General features: G+C 44.0%; 1 protein-coding gene across 8 annotated transcripts in view; it reads right to left on the reverse strand.

The window, feature by feature from the left end:
* The window catches only part of DSCAML1 (DS cell adhesion molecule like 1), a 243,785-nt gene that overhangs the window by 204,137 nt on the left and 22,652 nt on the right, over positions 1-16,996 (reverse strand). For 2 of the 8 annotated variants that reach the window (XM_077249891.1, XM_077249890.1), the window contains exon 1: positions 14,502-14,659. The exons of 3 other annotated variants lie outside the window; for them this stretch is intronic. In XM_077249891.1, the coding sequence (XP_077106006.1) occupies positions 14,502-14,610 (109 nt within the window). In that variant the 5' untranslated portion in view covers positions 14,611-14,659. Of the gene's footprint in view, positions 1-14,501; positions 14,674-16,996 lie in introns of those variants that run through there. 3 more of the 8 variants (XM_077249893.1, XM_077249894.1, XM_077249897.1) reach the window with 3 other exon arrangements.

The raw sequence follows: 16,996 nt of genomic DNA on the forward strand, positions 1-16,996 counted from the left end.
AGCAGCCCTATAGAAAATGGAAGGAGCAGAAGCATACGTGTGGCCATTGCTCCATTCCAACCGGACAGTTCAGAGTCCTTTTCTCACATTTGGTGGGAGTCCCAGCGGTCAGCCTCCCAACGATCAGCAAGACATTGCCTATCTTGTGGACCAAGGTTAAAATAACCCTTTAAGTACACTCAACTATCCAATTTCATAGACCAGAGCACAATGCGAACATAATTCACACAATATGTGAAAAACGGAATGTTACAATCCCAACCTGTCCACCTATGCGGAAGACCTGAACTTTGATATAATATTCACCTTCCATGAACCAATATATAAATTAACTAGGTAAGAAATAAAATGCTCTGCTTCCTCCATTAATGCGCCCAAGGGGCCACTTTCCCTTGACTCAGTGGAACTGACTTTAATTGGATGTAAGTGTGGAGGCCACTCGCACTTCTGCACATTGTGTGAGGTTTCCTTGTATTCTGCGAGGATAAGACACAGAAGGGATCTCTGGATCACTGGCCACATGCGTCTGCGTACGTGGGCGTTTGTGCTCACCCGTGCGTGTACAATGTAGAGAAAGTGTCCTTGTTAATGAGCCATTATTGAGAAAACTCATTTTAAGATGCTGTAAAATGAAAACATACAAATTATTTTTTGTGTATGCGGGGCTTCTAAGACCCTGGACATCTGGTTTCTACGGCAACTGAATAATTGTGAAACTCGGGACAACAATGCAAAATTTAAGTGAGCCTTTTGTAATGCCCCTTAAGCAGCTGAATATTCAATGAATTGCAGCTAACTTTTGCGTCTAACCTGTTTTTTTTTTTAATTTGTATTAATTTTTCTAGTATACCGTGCAGACTATTGTTTTCTGCAGGCTCTAATTTTCAGTTGTCTCTTATCTAGCAAGTGCAGACTACCTGCTACATCTTCCATACAATGCACTCAGAGCGATGAGGGATCACTGCTCTCCTATCTCTATATTGCACATGATCAGAAGAAGCATCAGTATGAAGGACGGATAGTATACAGCATGACTGAGCAGTGTACCTGTGAGCCCAGCAATGAAAATGAGAGAAAACACTTCCTAAACAACAGCAGAATCTCGGTAGCTTCCTTTTTTTTTACCCCTTTGTTTCTCCCGTCCCTCTCCATATGTAGCGCATGATAAGGAGTAGCAGCATGGATGACATTAAACAGCGGTACTGAGCAGTGCAGTTGAGAATCCAGCACTTAGATGAGATAAAACGCTTCCTAGGACATTAAAAACTAGTACTGAGCAGTGTAGCTGTGAATCCAGCACTGGGATGAGTGAAAATGCTACCTAGAAAACAGCATCTGTATTTCTCTCTTGGTTACAACCTTCTTTTTTACCTCCATTACCATTTCTCCCTTCCCTCTCCATATGTAGCACATAATCAGGAGTAGCAGTATGGAGGACATTAAACAGTGGTACTGAGCAGTGTAGTTGTGAATCCAGCACTGAGATGAGAGAAAATATTTGTTAGAAAACAGCAACAGCTTCCCTCTCTTGGTAGCTTCCTTGTTTTTGTTTTTTTGACCCAATTTCTTATTTCTGTCTTCCCTCTCCATACATTTTTATGGGCAGCATATAGTCTGATGCTTAAGTTAACTGAAAGTCAACCTTGGCTCTCAAGACAAATATGAACATACACATATATACACACACATAGACACGCACACATAGACACACACACACACACACACACACACACACACTGGCATGTAAAAGTTTGGGCAACCCTGGTCAAAATTACTCTTATTATGAACAGTTAAGCAAGTTGAATACGAACTGATCTCTAAAAGGCCTAAAGTTAAAGATGATACATTTCCTTTGTATTTTAAGCAAAAAAATGCTAGTTTTTTTATTTTAAAAAAATTACAAAAAGGAAAATGGACAGATGCAAAAGTTTGGGGATCATTGGATATTTGTGTGCGGAGATAACTTTGACCAAGGTTTCAGACCTTGATTAGCCTGTCAGAGTTATGGGTGGTTGTTGTTGGATGTTGGAGATGATGATGATGGATGATAATGATGGATAATGATAATGGGTAATGATGATGAATGATGGGTGATGAATGGTGGGTGATGAATGATTGGCGATGAATGATGGGTGATGAAGGATAATGATTGTGGTGAAATATGGTGTGTGTGTATATATATATATATATATATATATATATATATATATATATATATATATATATATATATATATATATATATATGCAGTGGACTATGTATAGATTTATTGTGTCACTGGCAATAACGTAACATCTGTCTTGAAAAGCTGCAGGTCGCAAGCGGGTGTTAATATGTACTTTCCTGAGAGAAGTAGACTTCTGTCTCCAATCTCACCAGGGAGTCCTGCTGGAAGCCAAGAAGAAGGGTAACATTTGACACCTCCTAGCTCTTGGAAGAGAGATATTAATTACGGCCTGATAGTGTCTCTGTGAGAACTTTTAGGGTACCGTCACACAGTGCCATTTTCATCGCTACGACGGCACGATTCGTGACGTTGCAGCGTCGTATAAGTATCGCTCCAGCGTCGTATACTGCGGTCACACGTTGCAATACACGGCGCTGGAGCGATAATTTCATGACGTATTTGCGATGTAGAAGCCGTTGGTTACTGTGCGCACATCGTATACAACCTGTGTCACACAATGCAATCATGCCGCCACAGCGGGACACTAGACGACGAAAGAAAGTTTCAAACGATCTGCTACGACGTACGATTCTCAGCGGGGATCCGGATCGCAGTAGCGTGTCAGACACAGCGATATCGTAAATGCATCGCTGGAACGTCACGAATCGTGCCGTTGTAGCGATCAAAATTGCACTGTGTGACGGTACCCTTACACAAAGGATCTCAAGAGAAAATAATATATTCATTGGAGGGTGCGGCCATGGTCCAATCAAAAAACAAGCAATTAGGATATTAACCTAAGGGGCTGGTCTAGAAACCTGACCTCCAGACCAAAGCTATAAATTAGGGCTGTATACAGAGAAACGTGTTCACATGTGAGGGGAGCCTGAGACGCTGATGTGTTCCACCAACTCCATTCACACCCCCTCAGGGAGCAGAAAGCAAACTATCAGTTACAGAAATCATCTAAGTTTTCTTCTGTTTATTTTTATACTGTTTTGCATAAGTTGTATGTCTTTTTATTATCATATTTTTATACCTTTTCTTACTGTAAGCACTGAACCTTTTTGTATTAAAGTATCGATGTGAATACTTTTCTGCCCAATGATGACAGAAGTATTCTAAAAGTGATACCTTTATTGGCTAACCAGAAAATAATATGCTTGCAAGCTTTCAGAGCACAGTGGCTCCTTCTTCAGGCAAGATTACAAATAGATTAATAAGAGACAAGCACAACATTTAAAGAATACTACAGTAGGACATTTGTTAGGGGGTGGGAGGTGTGATGAGTCAATAGATAAGTCAAGGTAATCAAATTAGGCATTTTCTTACAAATGGAGAGGCAGTGGGAATAATGTTCTTAGTCATCTTTATAAATACATATATATATATATACACGTGTACATATACACTGTATGTGTATATATATATATATATATATATATATATATATATATATATATATATATATATATATATATATATATATATATATATATATATATATATATATATCATTATTCCCACTGCCTCTCCATTTGTAAGAAAATGCCTAATTTGATTACCTTGACTTATCTATTGACTCATCACACCTCCCACCCCCTCGCAAATGTCCTACTGTCGATTTTTCTGGCTAACACGGTACCACAATACAATTTGTTATTGTACATTGTATTAAAGTATAAAACTTTAACAAGTTGAACCTTGAATGTTCTAAAAGAATCCATAGCCTAAGGTGTGTGAGCCTTATGAGTGGTAGACAATATTATTATTAATATTTCTGGGACTTATCGCCCGTGTGTTCAATGAGTGGTGGCAGCGCGTATGAGCGGGTGTGTGGCCTGGGTCGGTGTGTGATTTATACTCCCATTACAGCATAGGACAGAGGTTGAATGCTGGACTGAGAGTGGGGAGATAGATTAACCCTTGCAGTCACGTGTTGAGAGCGGGCATGTGACGAATTAGTTTCACCACGGAGAAGGGATCCGTGACAATGATGATGATGATGGATAATGATGGATGATGATGGATGATGATGATGATGATGATGATGATGATGAATCGGCCAGCTTTATAAAAACCCAGCCTCCTCTAACCTTGTGCCAAAAACCAACAGCCATGGGTTCTTCTAAGTAGCTGCCTAGCACTCTGAAAATGAAAATGGTGGAGGCCCACAAAGCAGGAGAAGGCTATAAGATGAGAGAAAATAGTTTTCAAGTTGCCCTTTCCTCAGTTCGAAATGTAATTAATAAATGGCAGTTACTAGGAACAACGGAATTGCTAGAGAGGCAATTACTAGAGAGGCAAATCAGAACCCCCGCTTGACTGCAAAAGACCTTCAGAAAGATTTAGCAGACTCTGGAGTTGTGGTACATTGTTCTACTGTTCAGAGACACCTGCACAAATATGGCCTTCATGGAAAAGTCATCAGAAGAAAACCTCTCCTGCGTCCTCACCATAAAATTCAGCGTCGAAAGTATGCAAAAGAACATCTAAACAAGCCTGATGAATTTTGGAAACAAGTCCCAATGGACTGATGAGGGTAAAATAGAACTATGTGGCCACAATGATCAAAGGTATGTGTGGAGAAAAAAGGGCACAGAATTTCAGGAAAAGAACATCTCACCAACCATTAATCATAGGTGGATCAATCATGCTTTGGATTGGCTTGCAGCTAATGGCAGGGGGAACATTTCAAGGGTAGAGGGAAGAATGGATTCAACAAAATTTCAACAAATTCTTGATGCAAACATAACACTATCTGTAAAAAAGCTGAAGGTTAAAAGAGGAAGAGGATGGCTTCTACAGATGGACAATGATCTTAAACACACATCAAAATCCACAATAGACAACCTCAAGTCACAAGCTGAAGGTTTTACAATGGCCCTCACAGTCCTCTGATCTGAACATCATTGAAAATCTGTGGATAGACCTCAAAATAGCAGAGGATGCAAGACGACCTAGGTATCCCACAAAAGTGGAAGAATGTTCCAAGGAAAAATGGATGAAAAACTCTCAAAACAAGAAAGAAGAGACTCTTTGGCTACAAAAAATGTTTACAAGCTGTGATACTTTCAAAAAGGGGTGCTACTAGGTACTAACCATGCAAGGTGCCCAAACTTTTGCATCAACCCATTTTCATTCTTGTAATTTTTTAAATGTAAAAGATAAAAATATATTTTTTTCCATAAAATACAAAAGTAATGTGTCATCTGTAACTTTAGGCCTTTAAGAGATCATTTAATCTTCAACTTGCTTAACTAGTCACAAGAACAGTAAGCTCCTGATAAAGTCTATGGTCTGTACATCACTATGCACAGGCTCATGCAGGAGCTGAACACCTCTGTGCAGTCGGTGGGGATCTCAGGACCTGGACCTATGCCAATCTACAGAACATTTAAGACATATGCAAAGAAAAAAAGAAAAACTTTTCAAAGTTTAGTTCCACTCTAAGTTTGCTTCCACCGTCTTGTCCGGTGCTCCCTGGAGGGATCCTGTACATGGCTCCAGTTATACAGAAATCAAATACTGCTGATAAAATATATTTTTGGTGTAAATATAGAAACAGTCTTGAACTTCGGAGCCCTGGACTAAATATTTATGTGGCGGGAGAATTTCAGATTAAGGATTCAGTCAAGCACAAGGATGTCAGGGCGCCGCGCTGGGACGCTCGCTTGAAGGAAGCCTATTTGCAAACATCAGAAAGGTCAATGTAAAGTTTGTGCCGTAGGTAGGATTGCTGCATGGGCGGTATTATTTTTATTATTAATTGTGCCTTTAATTAGTATATTGCTTCTTTGTAATTAGAGGAAGAACTGGAGCGATCACTGACACAGTACCTGCACGGCATGACGTTACCGTCCTAGAATCAGAAAACAGAGCGGGACATTGAATACTGTGGATCACGGACATCTGAGCTGCCCTGGTTTTATCAGCCAGCGACTTGGATATCTGAGGTGCTTGCTGGAAGAAATCACCCTTTACGGACCTTAATGGGTTTTCCAAACTTTATCCTTAGCAGAAGTGGCCATGCATATCATAGGACCCCTGTGCAAAACAGTATACGAGGCCCATGCTCTTCAATGGTTCATCATGGAGTACCCACTTATGTCTCTCTAGCAATCCACCAGTAATTGTGAGCGTGTAATCTAATAAAGAGGAACATGAAAACTATTTGTAAGCAGACAATGGCCCTCATTCACCTTCTGGGCCATTGTGCAGCTGCACAGGTAACATATGGCATGTCCTCCACTGATCCTTAGTATTCATGTAGGATTCATGGGGGTGAGACCAATCCATATCAATTCCCAACAGTCCCGAATTTGCCAGGACCGTATTGATTTTTTTTTTTTTTAGAAACAGTCCTGGCAAATTTAGAGATGTCCTGGGCCAAGAAGGGTTTGGGGTTTACATAAATGGGAGGTCCATGGTAGAACCTGCAGTGGGATTAATAGGTCTCGAAATTGCCAACAGAAATGTTGGTAACTCTGCCATGTAGCAGAATGACGGTGCTCTTACCCTTCTCCCTGTGTTTTGTTGTCTGGTGAAGGTCCGAGGGTTAGGACCCTCACTGATCATATGTTGATGGCTTGACCTAATGAGGTTATTAATTACGAGATGCACCTAAATATTGGTATTAAAGGAGAACTTCTGCAATGTGTAGACTCGAAAGGCACAACCTTTACTCATCGGGACCAAGAAGGAAGTTGTCGGACATGTTTTCTGTTATGTCTCACACACCCTGGGTCTACTTTGTGTTTGTTCTGAACATCTGTCAGGTGTAATAAGATAAGAAGGGTTAATTATTACAGATTATTAGCCCGGTCTCCTTGTTGTTGGGTACAATAAACTCATGGGAATATATTGTTCTGAGCTTCACCAAATATTGTGCCAGCGGGGCGCAGGAAAGTCATCATCGATCCGTAACGAGAGTTTGTCGAATGATGTAAAGTCATGGTAAAATTAATTTCATTTTTTTCTGAATGGGGAACACACGCTTTATCTTGTGAGATCAAGAACTTTGGAGTCCGGAAGTAAAAGAAAAATGGAAGATTGATCTATTGTGGAGAAAACAGGAATGACATTTTAAAAAGATTAAAGAGCATTTCTCGGAGAGAACATACTGACGGACTCGTCTTTGAACTGACCACCAAATGTTTTCGGCTGGGGTACAAGCCCTGTAATCAGCAGAGCAACTTTCATCCACCCTCATCGGCTTGTTCTCCCAAGCAATGCTGTTCCCAGGATCACTGATCCTACATTATAGCCCAAGATATCAGAGACGAGAGAGTCCTCTTCTGATTAGTAGGCCTGGCGTGACATATACAATGGCCTCTCACTGGGCTTACAAATCAGAATAGACGCTGGGGATGTCGGCAAGTAGGGGGCAGTTCACATAGCTCCAATCTGGTGGTCTGGGGTCCTGCAAATGTATTCACCCATCTCCATTGGATATCTGGAAAACCCATCTATTGGATTTGCTAGTCCTTCACTGTCCTGGTGAGCTTGTCCTGTGATTACTGACTAAGGAAACAAACTGTTCCCTCCAGGTCTGCTGACTCTGAATTTATGCTGCATATTCATATGTGCTATTTGCATATCATTAAGTGCAATCTGTATTAATTACCTGAATTTGCATACAGAAGATTCAGTATAATTTCTTGCACAAACAGGTCAGTAATTGATACATGTACTGTGTACCCAGGGCTGTATTGCAGCACGCAGGGCAGTATCAGTAGGATATTGCATGATACCAGTACAAGGCTGTGTGCGCACGTTGCGGATTTTGATGGGTTTCCGCAGCGTTTTTGGATGCAGTGTAGTACAGTAACAGTGATAGTCAATGGGAATTTGAGAATTGCTGTGCACATGATGCGAAAAAATCCGCGCAGATTCGCAACGTGTCCACATACCCTTATGCAATACTTTCTATGCTAGGATATCATTGCCAGTATTGCACACAGTAATTCTGTGACGTGTGTTGCCTACTATAGTACAGCGCCCCCCCCCCCCCCGTATGGCACAGAGCCCTCGCGCAGTACAGCGCCCTCCCCCGTATGGCACAGAGCCCTCGCGCAGTACAGCGCCCTCCCCCGTATGGCACAGAGCCCTCGCGCAGTACAGCGCCCTCCCCCGTATGGCACAGAGCCCTCGCGCAGTACAGCGCCCTCCCCCGTATGGCACAGAGCCCTCGCGCAGCACAGCGCCCTCCCCCGTATGGCGCAGTACAGCGCCCTTCCCCGTATGGCACAGAGCCCTCGCGCAGTACAGCACCCTCGCGCAGCACATAGCCCTCCCCCGTATGGCGCAGTACAGCGCCCTTCCCCGTATGGCACAGAGCCTTCGCGTAGTACAACGCCCTCCCCCGTATGGCACAAAGCAGTCCCGTAGTACACTGCCCTCCCGTAGTACACACTGCCCTCCCGTAATACACACTGCCCTCCCGTAATACACACTGCCCTCCCGTAGTACACACTGCCCTCCCGTAGTACACACTGCCCTCCCGTAATACACACTGCCCTCCCGTAATACACACTGCCCTCCCGTAGTACACACTGCCCTCCCGTAGTACACACTGCCCTCCCGTAGTACACACTGCCCTCCCGTAGTACACACTGCCCTCCCGTAGTACACACTGCCCTCCCGTAGTACACACTGCCCTCCCGTAGTACACTGTGTACTGCTTGCATACTATGCAGCAGAGCAGAAGAGAGACGTGTGTCACAGAGTAGCGATCTGCAATGTGCTGATAAGTGATCCTCGGAAGTTTACAGGTCACTGACTGCAGAGTGGTCGTCTGCGGTAATGAATGCAGCAGCCCTTGTGTATATTGTGCAGTGCCGTGTCGCTGAGCAGTCTTCCCGTATACGGAGTGCACCAGGGTGATGGCCGGCTGAGTAGTTATTTTATATGTGCATTGCTGTGATAGTCATTTATACTGTCAGCTGCAATTTTCATTCATATATATGATGTAAACTACACATGAACTGGCTCGAGGGTCATCTTGGCCTTTTGCAAGGGATGTGAAAAGGTGTCAAAGAGGCAACAAGCTCACGTCCCAGAATGGGCTGTGTGATGACATGAGCCACAATCAGCAGAGGATACCCTTTTTTCTTTAGTCGGTCCTTCTCTCTTAGGCCTCATTCAGCCATCCGATCTTTTCATGTCAGAGAAAATCGAACCGATTATTCTGATCAGAGTGTGGTGCGAGTTTCATCCGATTTTCTGGTGCATGAAATAAATAAAATTCTCCATCTTCTCCATTCTGTCAGTCCGTGAAAATTAGGCTGCACTCAGATGTCATCCGAGCGCAGTCCATTTTTTTCACAGACCCATAGACTTGCATTGCAGATTTTGATCTAACGCTTGACAGATCTACAATATTTTCTGTGGACCACTCGGTTCAGGAAAAAAATTCAGACATGTGGATGACCCCATAGCACTCGTACTTGTGATAGTCTATGAAAAACACGGATCGCAGTCGTATGCGAAAATTGACCGTGCGAATGAGCCCCTATATGAAGGACCCCATGTGTATTAGCTAACCTCAGAATAAACAGGGTTGTGAAAAATGAACCAATCAGTTTGATAGTTGCTCGTTAGTGTGACACGTCTCTCTCCTGTCCCCTTTTCATATACATGTACGCTCAGTCTGAATGTGCATGCTTTTTCAGTATGAGGAGGGGAGAAGCTTCTGACAGACAGTTCTGCCGATCCATTATTTCTCATGGGTATAAAAGGATCGAGCCATGAAATTCAACATGTCTGACCCTTCTTTCTGTCGTGGGACAGACATGGGGCTCCATACACATGACATGGCTGCCTGGTCCCTTCCCTGGCTGAGAAAACCAATCTAAAATACATTGTTAAATGGTGGCGGAACCAGACAGAAGACGTCCCATCCCTGCTCAAGAACAAAAATGTGTGCCTTTTGCAGGCCAATAGCTCATCGTTATGCACAATTCCGTCTATTTTGGGGGTGCATATGGGACCCCTTTGGCTCCTGGGTGGCTGCACAGGTAGCACCAATGATATGTCCGCACTGTTAGAAAATTCTGAATTTGTAGGGTAGGTCCATATTCATGACCCCCATGTAGGAGAGCACCTCTCCATCTGGTGTGCCATTTCAATGGTCATCGAATAATGACTTATTACCCGTTGGGGCACCCCGGGGAATCTGCTGCCAGTGGTCTCAGGGGGTCTCAGCAGCGTGATGCCCGGTAAGGAGCGCATCATCATTGGTTGGCCTCCTCTATTCTATTGAGCTCATCCACTTCAGACATCCCAAGTAATGGCACCATACACAATAGATGCTTGGCCGATTCCACAGAAGTCGGAGGGTTTGTTGGACTTTAATCTGCGCAGAAGATGTGCAGTTACTTTTCTATCGTAATGTATGGCCCAGAGTGGCACAGCGCGGGCGGGAACACGGACACCTGTATTAGGAGGTGTGGGGTGAGATACATTTACATTATTTACATATATAAATATCTGTTTTCAGCTCTGTTTACAAAAATTGAACATTTCCTCTTTCCCGGGCGGCTTTTCTCATGTCTGATCTATAGAAGTGAGGATCAGCTGCATTTTCTTGTGGTGGCACACAGGTGCCATACTTCGCTGTGTCATCGGTGAGCTCTTGTGTAATCGTGGATCAGGAAGTGACGTTTGCCAGTATTGATCCATGTTAAACCTTTGCATATTGTTGGGGTGTAACCGTTCTAAATTAATATTATATACCTTGACTTCATAGTCGAGAAATCTTCAAGGGAACCTGTCAATCTGTTCATGTTGCCAAAACCACGGGCAGAATGGGTCACATATTGGCCACATAATTAAAGCCGGGTCCATTTTTTTTTCTCTGGAGTTTCAGGGGAAATCATCGCCAGAGATGGGACCAGTCCGGCGCCGTCCCTGGCCGGCTATTCCCAGCGCCGCTATAAGTGATTGACAGGGAAAGACCTGTCAATCAGCTAAAGCAATGGGAGGAGAATCTGGCAAAGGGCAACACTGGACTAACTCCATCTATGGAGATGATCTCCAGCCAAATTTGCAGATTTTGTGTGTTTTTGCCATGCAGATTTTCTAAAAAAAAACAAAAAAAAAAAACCCTGAAACAATCCTGATGCCAGTAAAATGAATGAGAAACCTGGCGTGTCATGCGCACGTTGCTTAGTTTTGATTTGCAGATTTGGTGCAGAAAATAATCCGCTGCGTGTCATTTCACGGCGCGTTTTTGACCACTGACTTCTCTCAAATCAGTAAAAACATGTGGCGCAAAAATGCACCAAAACACATTTTTTGCAGCTGCGTTTTTCCTACCAAGAGGTCCAGAACTTTTGCTCATACCCTTAAAGGACTTTTCCCTTGAAACACTGCAGAATTTCAGAAAGTTCTCATGCCCGACTGATGTCCTTGTGCTAGCCGTGGTTTTCACTGCTAGCACTCGCACCTGTGATACTCTACGGGGCTCAGCACGTGTCCATTGTTTCCTTGGACCGAGCCGACCGCGGGAAAAAAAAATTGAGACATGACCAAGTTTGATCCGAGTGTTGGAGAAAAATCAACATTGCAAGTGTATGGGTCCATGGAAAAAAAAAAAAAAGTCAGACCGCACTCAGATGACATCCGAGTGCAGTCTGATTTTCATGGAGTGACAGAGTGAAGAAGGTGGAGAAACTTTTTTTTTCTCTCCACGTCTGAGAAAAACTAATGACACTCTGATCAACACCGAGTTCATATAATCGGACTGTTTTTCTCACATCGGTCGTGTGAACCTACCCAGCTGAAGTCGTGCAACCAGTCTCTTATTCAGGCTTTCCATAACTTGGGCAACATAAACAGACTGAGAGGTTTCCTTTAAATATCGAGCTTGTGAAAATAGCAGCTCCATGCATGCTGCACTTTGCAGAGGACGGTTTACTTGGCTTTTCCTGGATTTATGGCTAATTTGTACTGATGTTACATTATGCGACAAGCAATTACAACTGGCTGCTTACTTCCAAAAACAGCGCCACACCTGACCATAGGCTATACGTGGAATTTCAGCTCAACCCCATTCACTTCCATGAATCTCACTTGCAATTAAAGCCACAACCTATAAAAAAGGTGTGGCACTGTTTTTGGAAATAATCAGGCTTGACTTTCCACTCTTAAAACAAATTAATTCTCGCACTTAACGAGCTGCGTGTAAAGATTAGAAAATCTGCTGAAATTCAGATTCGGCAGACACAAATTTATTTGATGTGAGTTTAATGTGCCCCGTGTACCTAGTGAGTGCTGGAGGCGCCGAAAAGTGAGGACTGAACAGAAGAAGACCAGAGCTGGACGGAAGAGACTGTAAACGACAAGACAGGTGAGACGAAGAGTGAATAATAACTTTGTAAAAAAAATTTACCCTTCAGAACCATAAAAAAATAAATAAAATCAGCAAGGATTTTGCAGGAATCAAGCAAACCAAAACAGAAAAATTAGGATTTTGGTGACCATTAATGTAAGGCCGTGGCTACATGGGGACATGTGTCGCGAAATCGCAGTGAAACACTGCACTATTGGATGTAATGATTTCCTAAGGTGTCGCATAGGTTTCCAAAAGTGTTGGATTTTGTTGCCAGTCACTAGAAGAATGCAACACACTTGCCACAGACTTCAATGCAAGCTGCCATGCGACAGGCGATGTAAGGATTCACGCTCCTTGGTAGCCTCCAGAGCACACACAGGGATTTGGTTTATTAAAATGTCCATAACCAGTTACGGATCACAAACCAAACCAAAACAGCCTTTCCTTGGCACAAAGGCAAAAATAAACAAAAACAGTTGTCAGATACCTATTTAACGCAATGCCCACTTTCAGTCAGCCTCTAGCAAAAGACTGACCAGCAAACAACAGGTCTTTCCTTCTTCCGCGCAAAGACATCACTGAGGCAGCTCAGCTGTCTTACATAGTCCCATCAAAACATAGAATGGAGGTATGGGAGCGGCCAGTCCCACTCAGCTCTTCTGGTCGCTCCCAAAACCCGGACCCAAAAATCTGGGCCCATTAAATAAAAACTTCATAGCAGTCTGTTGCTGCAGTCTTCACTCACGTAACTGAGGCTAACCACCCCAGTGACACAACTAGGACTCACGTCATTGAGGCCAACCACCTCAGTGACACATAACTCCCATTCAGGACCTGTTCAGCTGTTTTCTTACAGAGACTTTAAGCTTTGATGGAATACGATTGTGCCCATAGCACAAATTCCATATAGAAATGGAGGGGATAAACATGACCGGCCCCACAGAGCCCGGACCTCAGCCCCATCAAACACCTTTGGGATGAACAAGACTGGAGATTGTAAGCCAGGCCTCTCCCAACATCAAATTTCTGACTCCACAAATGATCTTCGTGATGAAGGGGCAAAAATTCCCACATAGTCCTCCAAAATCTTGTAGAACTTCTTCCTAGAAGAACGGGAAATGTTACAGCTGCAGAGAGCCGGCTCCATATTAATGTCTATGGATGTAGGATGGGAGGATAGGAAAGCTCCTGTTGGTGAATGTGGAGGGGGCACATACTTTTCTCCGCATAGTGTGTATATATTGTAAAGGGTTGTATTCCTCCTGTATACATTTTTCATATGGTTTCTCTATGTAAACATAGTAAATACCATATGTCGGACCTGATGCAATAGCTCAATATCTGTGATGTATTAGCAAACAGTGCTGGTCACACGGCTTACAATCTGTCTGACAGCTTCTTGGTGCTATCATTTTAATCACTGGTACAAAGTAATGAGGAAACAATTCATACCTTTTCCTGAGGTCTGGGGTCCGTTTTGCTCATGTAACCAATATCATACAATAAATCATTACAATTCAGAGTAGTTTTCGTTGATATTCTTTGTATCCATGGCTGTGTGTATAATAGCACCGCATGATACTACAGCTGTGTTCCTATGTGATAAATGTATGATTTCTGGGGGTCAGACCATAGATTCTGAAAGTGGGGGTCCTGGGTGAATGGTAGTGCATGAGTGATCACTGCACAGCTCACTTCATTGGATCTGCGGGAACCGTAGTGTACGTGTGTGACCACTGCTCCATCTACTTCTATGGGGCTAAAACAGACACATCGCATGTCCATGAACATCTATCCATTCATTCTGGATCCACGGGAGATGGGATATGCATGTGTGGCCACCACTCTCAAAACAATGACTGAAGCATCAGTGACGCATATGAGCTCTACAGTTCAATTCACATGTGGACATGGGATCCTCATTTCTTGAAACCCGCACCGATCCTATATTTACTACCTAAGAGTTGGTGTAATAACCCTATTCAGATAATCATATACATAAAAAAGTAGTAAGTCGATGGTTGAGCAGGCGACCGTCCGGGCATCGGTATGCAGGGCAGGCGACCGTCCAGACATCGGTCGGCAGGGCAGGCGACTGCCCGGGCATCGGTCAGCAGGGCAGGTGACCGTCCGGGCATCAGTCGGCTGAGCAATCCTACATCGGGGCATCAGTCGGCCAAGCAGGCAACCACCGGGACAGACATCTGTCCAAGCATTGGTTGTCCAAGCATTGGTTGGCCAAGCAAGCGACAGTTAGGGAATCAGTTGGTCGAGCAGTCATCTGTCTGGGCACCAGCAATCGAGCAGGCGACAGTCAACTGATCAACCATGATCACTGGGCACATGAGAGTTGTATTCTTATACAATATGAATTTAAAACTTAGTAAGGAAGAGTAGGTCATCCGATGGCCGAGCAGGCGACCGTCCGTGGGCGACCAGCTGGACATCGGTCGTCCGAGCAGGCAACTGTCCAAGGGCGACTGTCTGGGCATCGGTCAGCCGAGCAGGCGACCACTGGGGCAGACGTCTGTCCAAGCATTGGTCGGCCTGGCAAGCGACAGTCGAGGAATCAGTTGGCCGAGCAGGTATCTGTCTGGCCACCGGCAATCGAGCAGATGATTGCCCATCATCACTGGGCACGAGAGGTGTAATCTTATACAATTTGAATTTAAAATTTAGTGAGGAAGAGGATTGTGAGATATGAATAAAAAAAAGAAAATCCTGCAGACAGGGCTCGTAATGTAACATATGTTGATGGGTGTGGACAATACATGTCTAATAAGGCATCTACCAGTCATGGGAGTCCATGTGATTTTTAAGTGCTCTCAAAAGGGATTATTAACAGATTGAAGCCCCTTAATGACAGGGGAGTCCTGTCTAAGTAGTGTCAGACAGACAGGTCAGCGCAGACCCAGACACACAGGCAGGTGAGGACACGGGCGGTTTAGAGAGAACATATGCTGCACAGAATCAGGAGAGATTTTAGAGTCTTAAAAGACAAAATTGTCAATAGTAACTAAAAGAAACAGCAATAATATAATAGCAAAAACATGCCCTTCAGTGGCGAAACCCTGCCATCTTAGCATACACCTTCCCTATGAATGTGACGTATACCCAGCTCCCATATCCTGGACGCCTTTGTGGGTGACTACATGAAGGAAAGATCACTCATGAAATCACTAAGAAATCGCCCCAAAACCCACATTGTAATTTTCTGTGACGGATGTGGCTGCCGAGACCCCCACAGTCACTAGATCGGAGGTCCCGAGTCCCCTGTGTGAGTGGAGCCCAGGACGCACATGCGCTCTGTTGCTCCTTTCATTCTATAGGGGACTGGCGGAGACACCCGAGTGCAGCTCTTGGATACTCGGATGCTTTCTGAAAACCTCAGTATCCAAAAAGTTAATAAATAACTTTTGCTCTTTGAAAAAAGAGAAGTTGGGTCCTATGATTTGCATTACATATTTGGATAATTTAATAACCTGTCTTAAAGGGCCCACTGATCCGTAGAGGGCTCCTGCGTGGGGCTATCTTGGCTAAGAAATGCACAAGCGGAAAAGCAGAGATGATAATAAAGGAGGGCAAAAGGTGAACGAAAGGGTTCGCTGGGAGGCTGGCACACTTCTATCTCAGCATTGCAAATTGAAATAGGACCAGATATGAAGAGAAATCCTGGGGATTATAACAGAGGATTGTTCCAGCCATAGAGGGGGTGGATTTTTAATAATGGGAGTGGGTGGGGGGGATGAGATATGGACGGGGCGTGTGGGGGAAACATGACCTTAAAACCACATAATCTTCTTTGAAATATAACAGGGACAGCACTATCCTAATGCCGCCTTTTCATATAAAATCGGGTCCCAATCATGCAGATTAAAAAGAAAAAACATCAAACTAAGACTGTAATATTGCTAAATCACAGGAGACATCTGTGGATGCGGCCACCTGCTACCAGAACAGGACCTGGGAGATCAACCGTCCTCACGGCGAGCGGAGACCCCCATGGATGGACAACAGATATATACTACAGAAAATAGGAAAACGTTCCCGACAATATAAATACATTAGTGAAATGCACTCACCAGCCATTACATTAAAACCACGCAGAAATGAGAACATTATCTCATGAGAATAGTAACTGTCAAGGAAAATCAGACAGCAAGTGGTCAGCCAGTGGTGGACATGAGGTGATGGAAGCAAGAAAATGAGCAAGTGTAAGGATATGAGCGGCTGTGGCAAGGGCCAAATTGTGATATCTAGCGAACCGGATGAGAGCATCTCCAAAATGGAAAGTCTCCTGATAAAGGGGTCTAGGTGATCCTGGTTTATGAAAGGTCTAATAGGGTGTTCTAAATATACAGGTTGTCTTGTGGGCTGCTCCCGGTACATGGCCGGTCTCGTGGGGTGCTCCCAGTACACGGCCGGTCCCGTGGGCTGCTCCCGATACACAGCCGGTCTCGTGGGGTGCTCCGGGTACACGACCAGTCTTGTGG

The sequence above is a fragment of the Ranitomeya variabilis genome, chromosome 4, assembly GCF_051348905.1.
Source record: "Ranitomeya variabilis isolate aRanVar5 chromosome 4, aRanVar5.hap1, whole genome shotgun sequence".
In the NCBI taxonomy this organism is placed as follows: Eukaryota; Metazoa; Chordata; class Amphibia; order Anura; family Dendrobatidae; genus Ranitomeya; species Ranitomeya variabilis.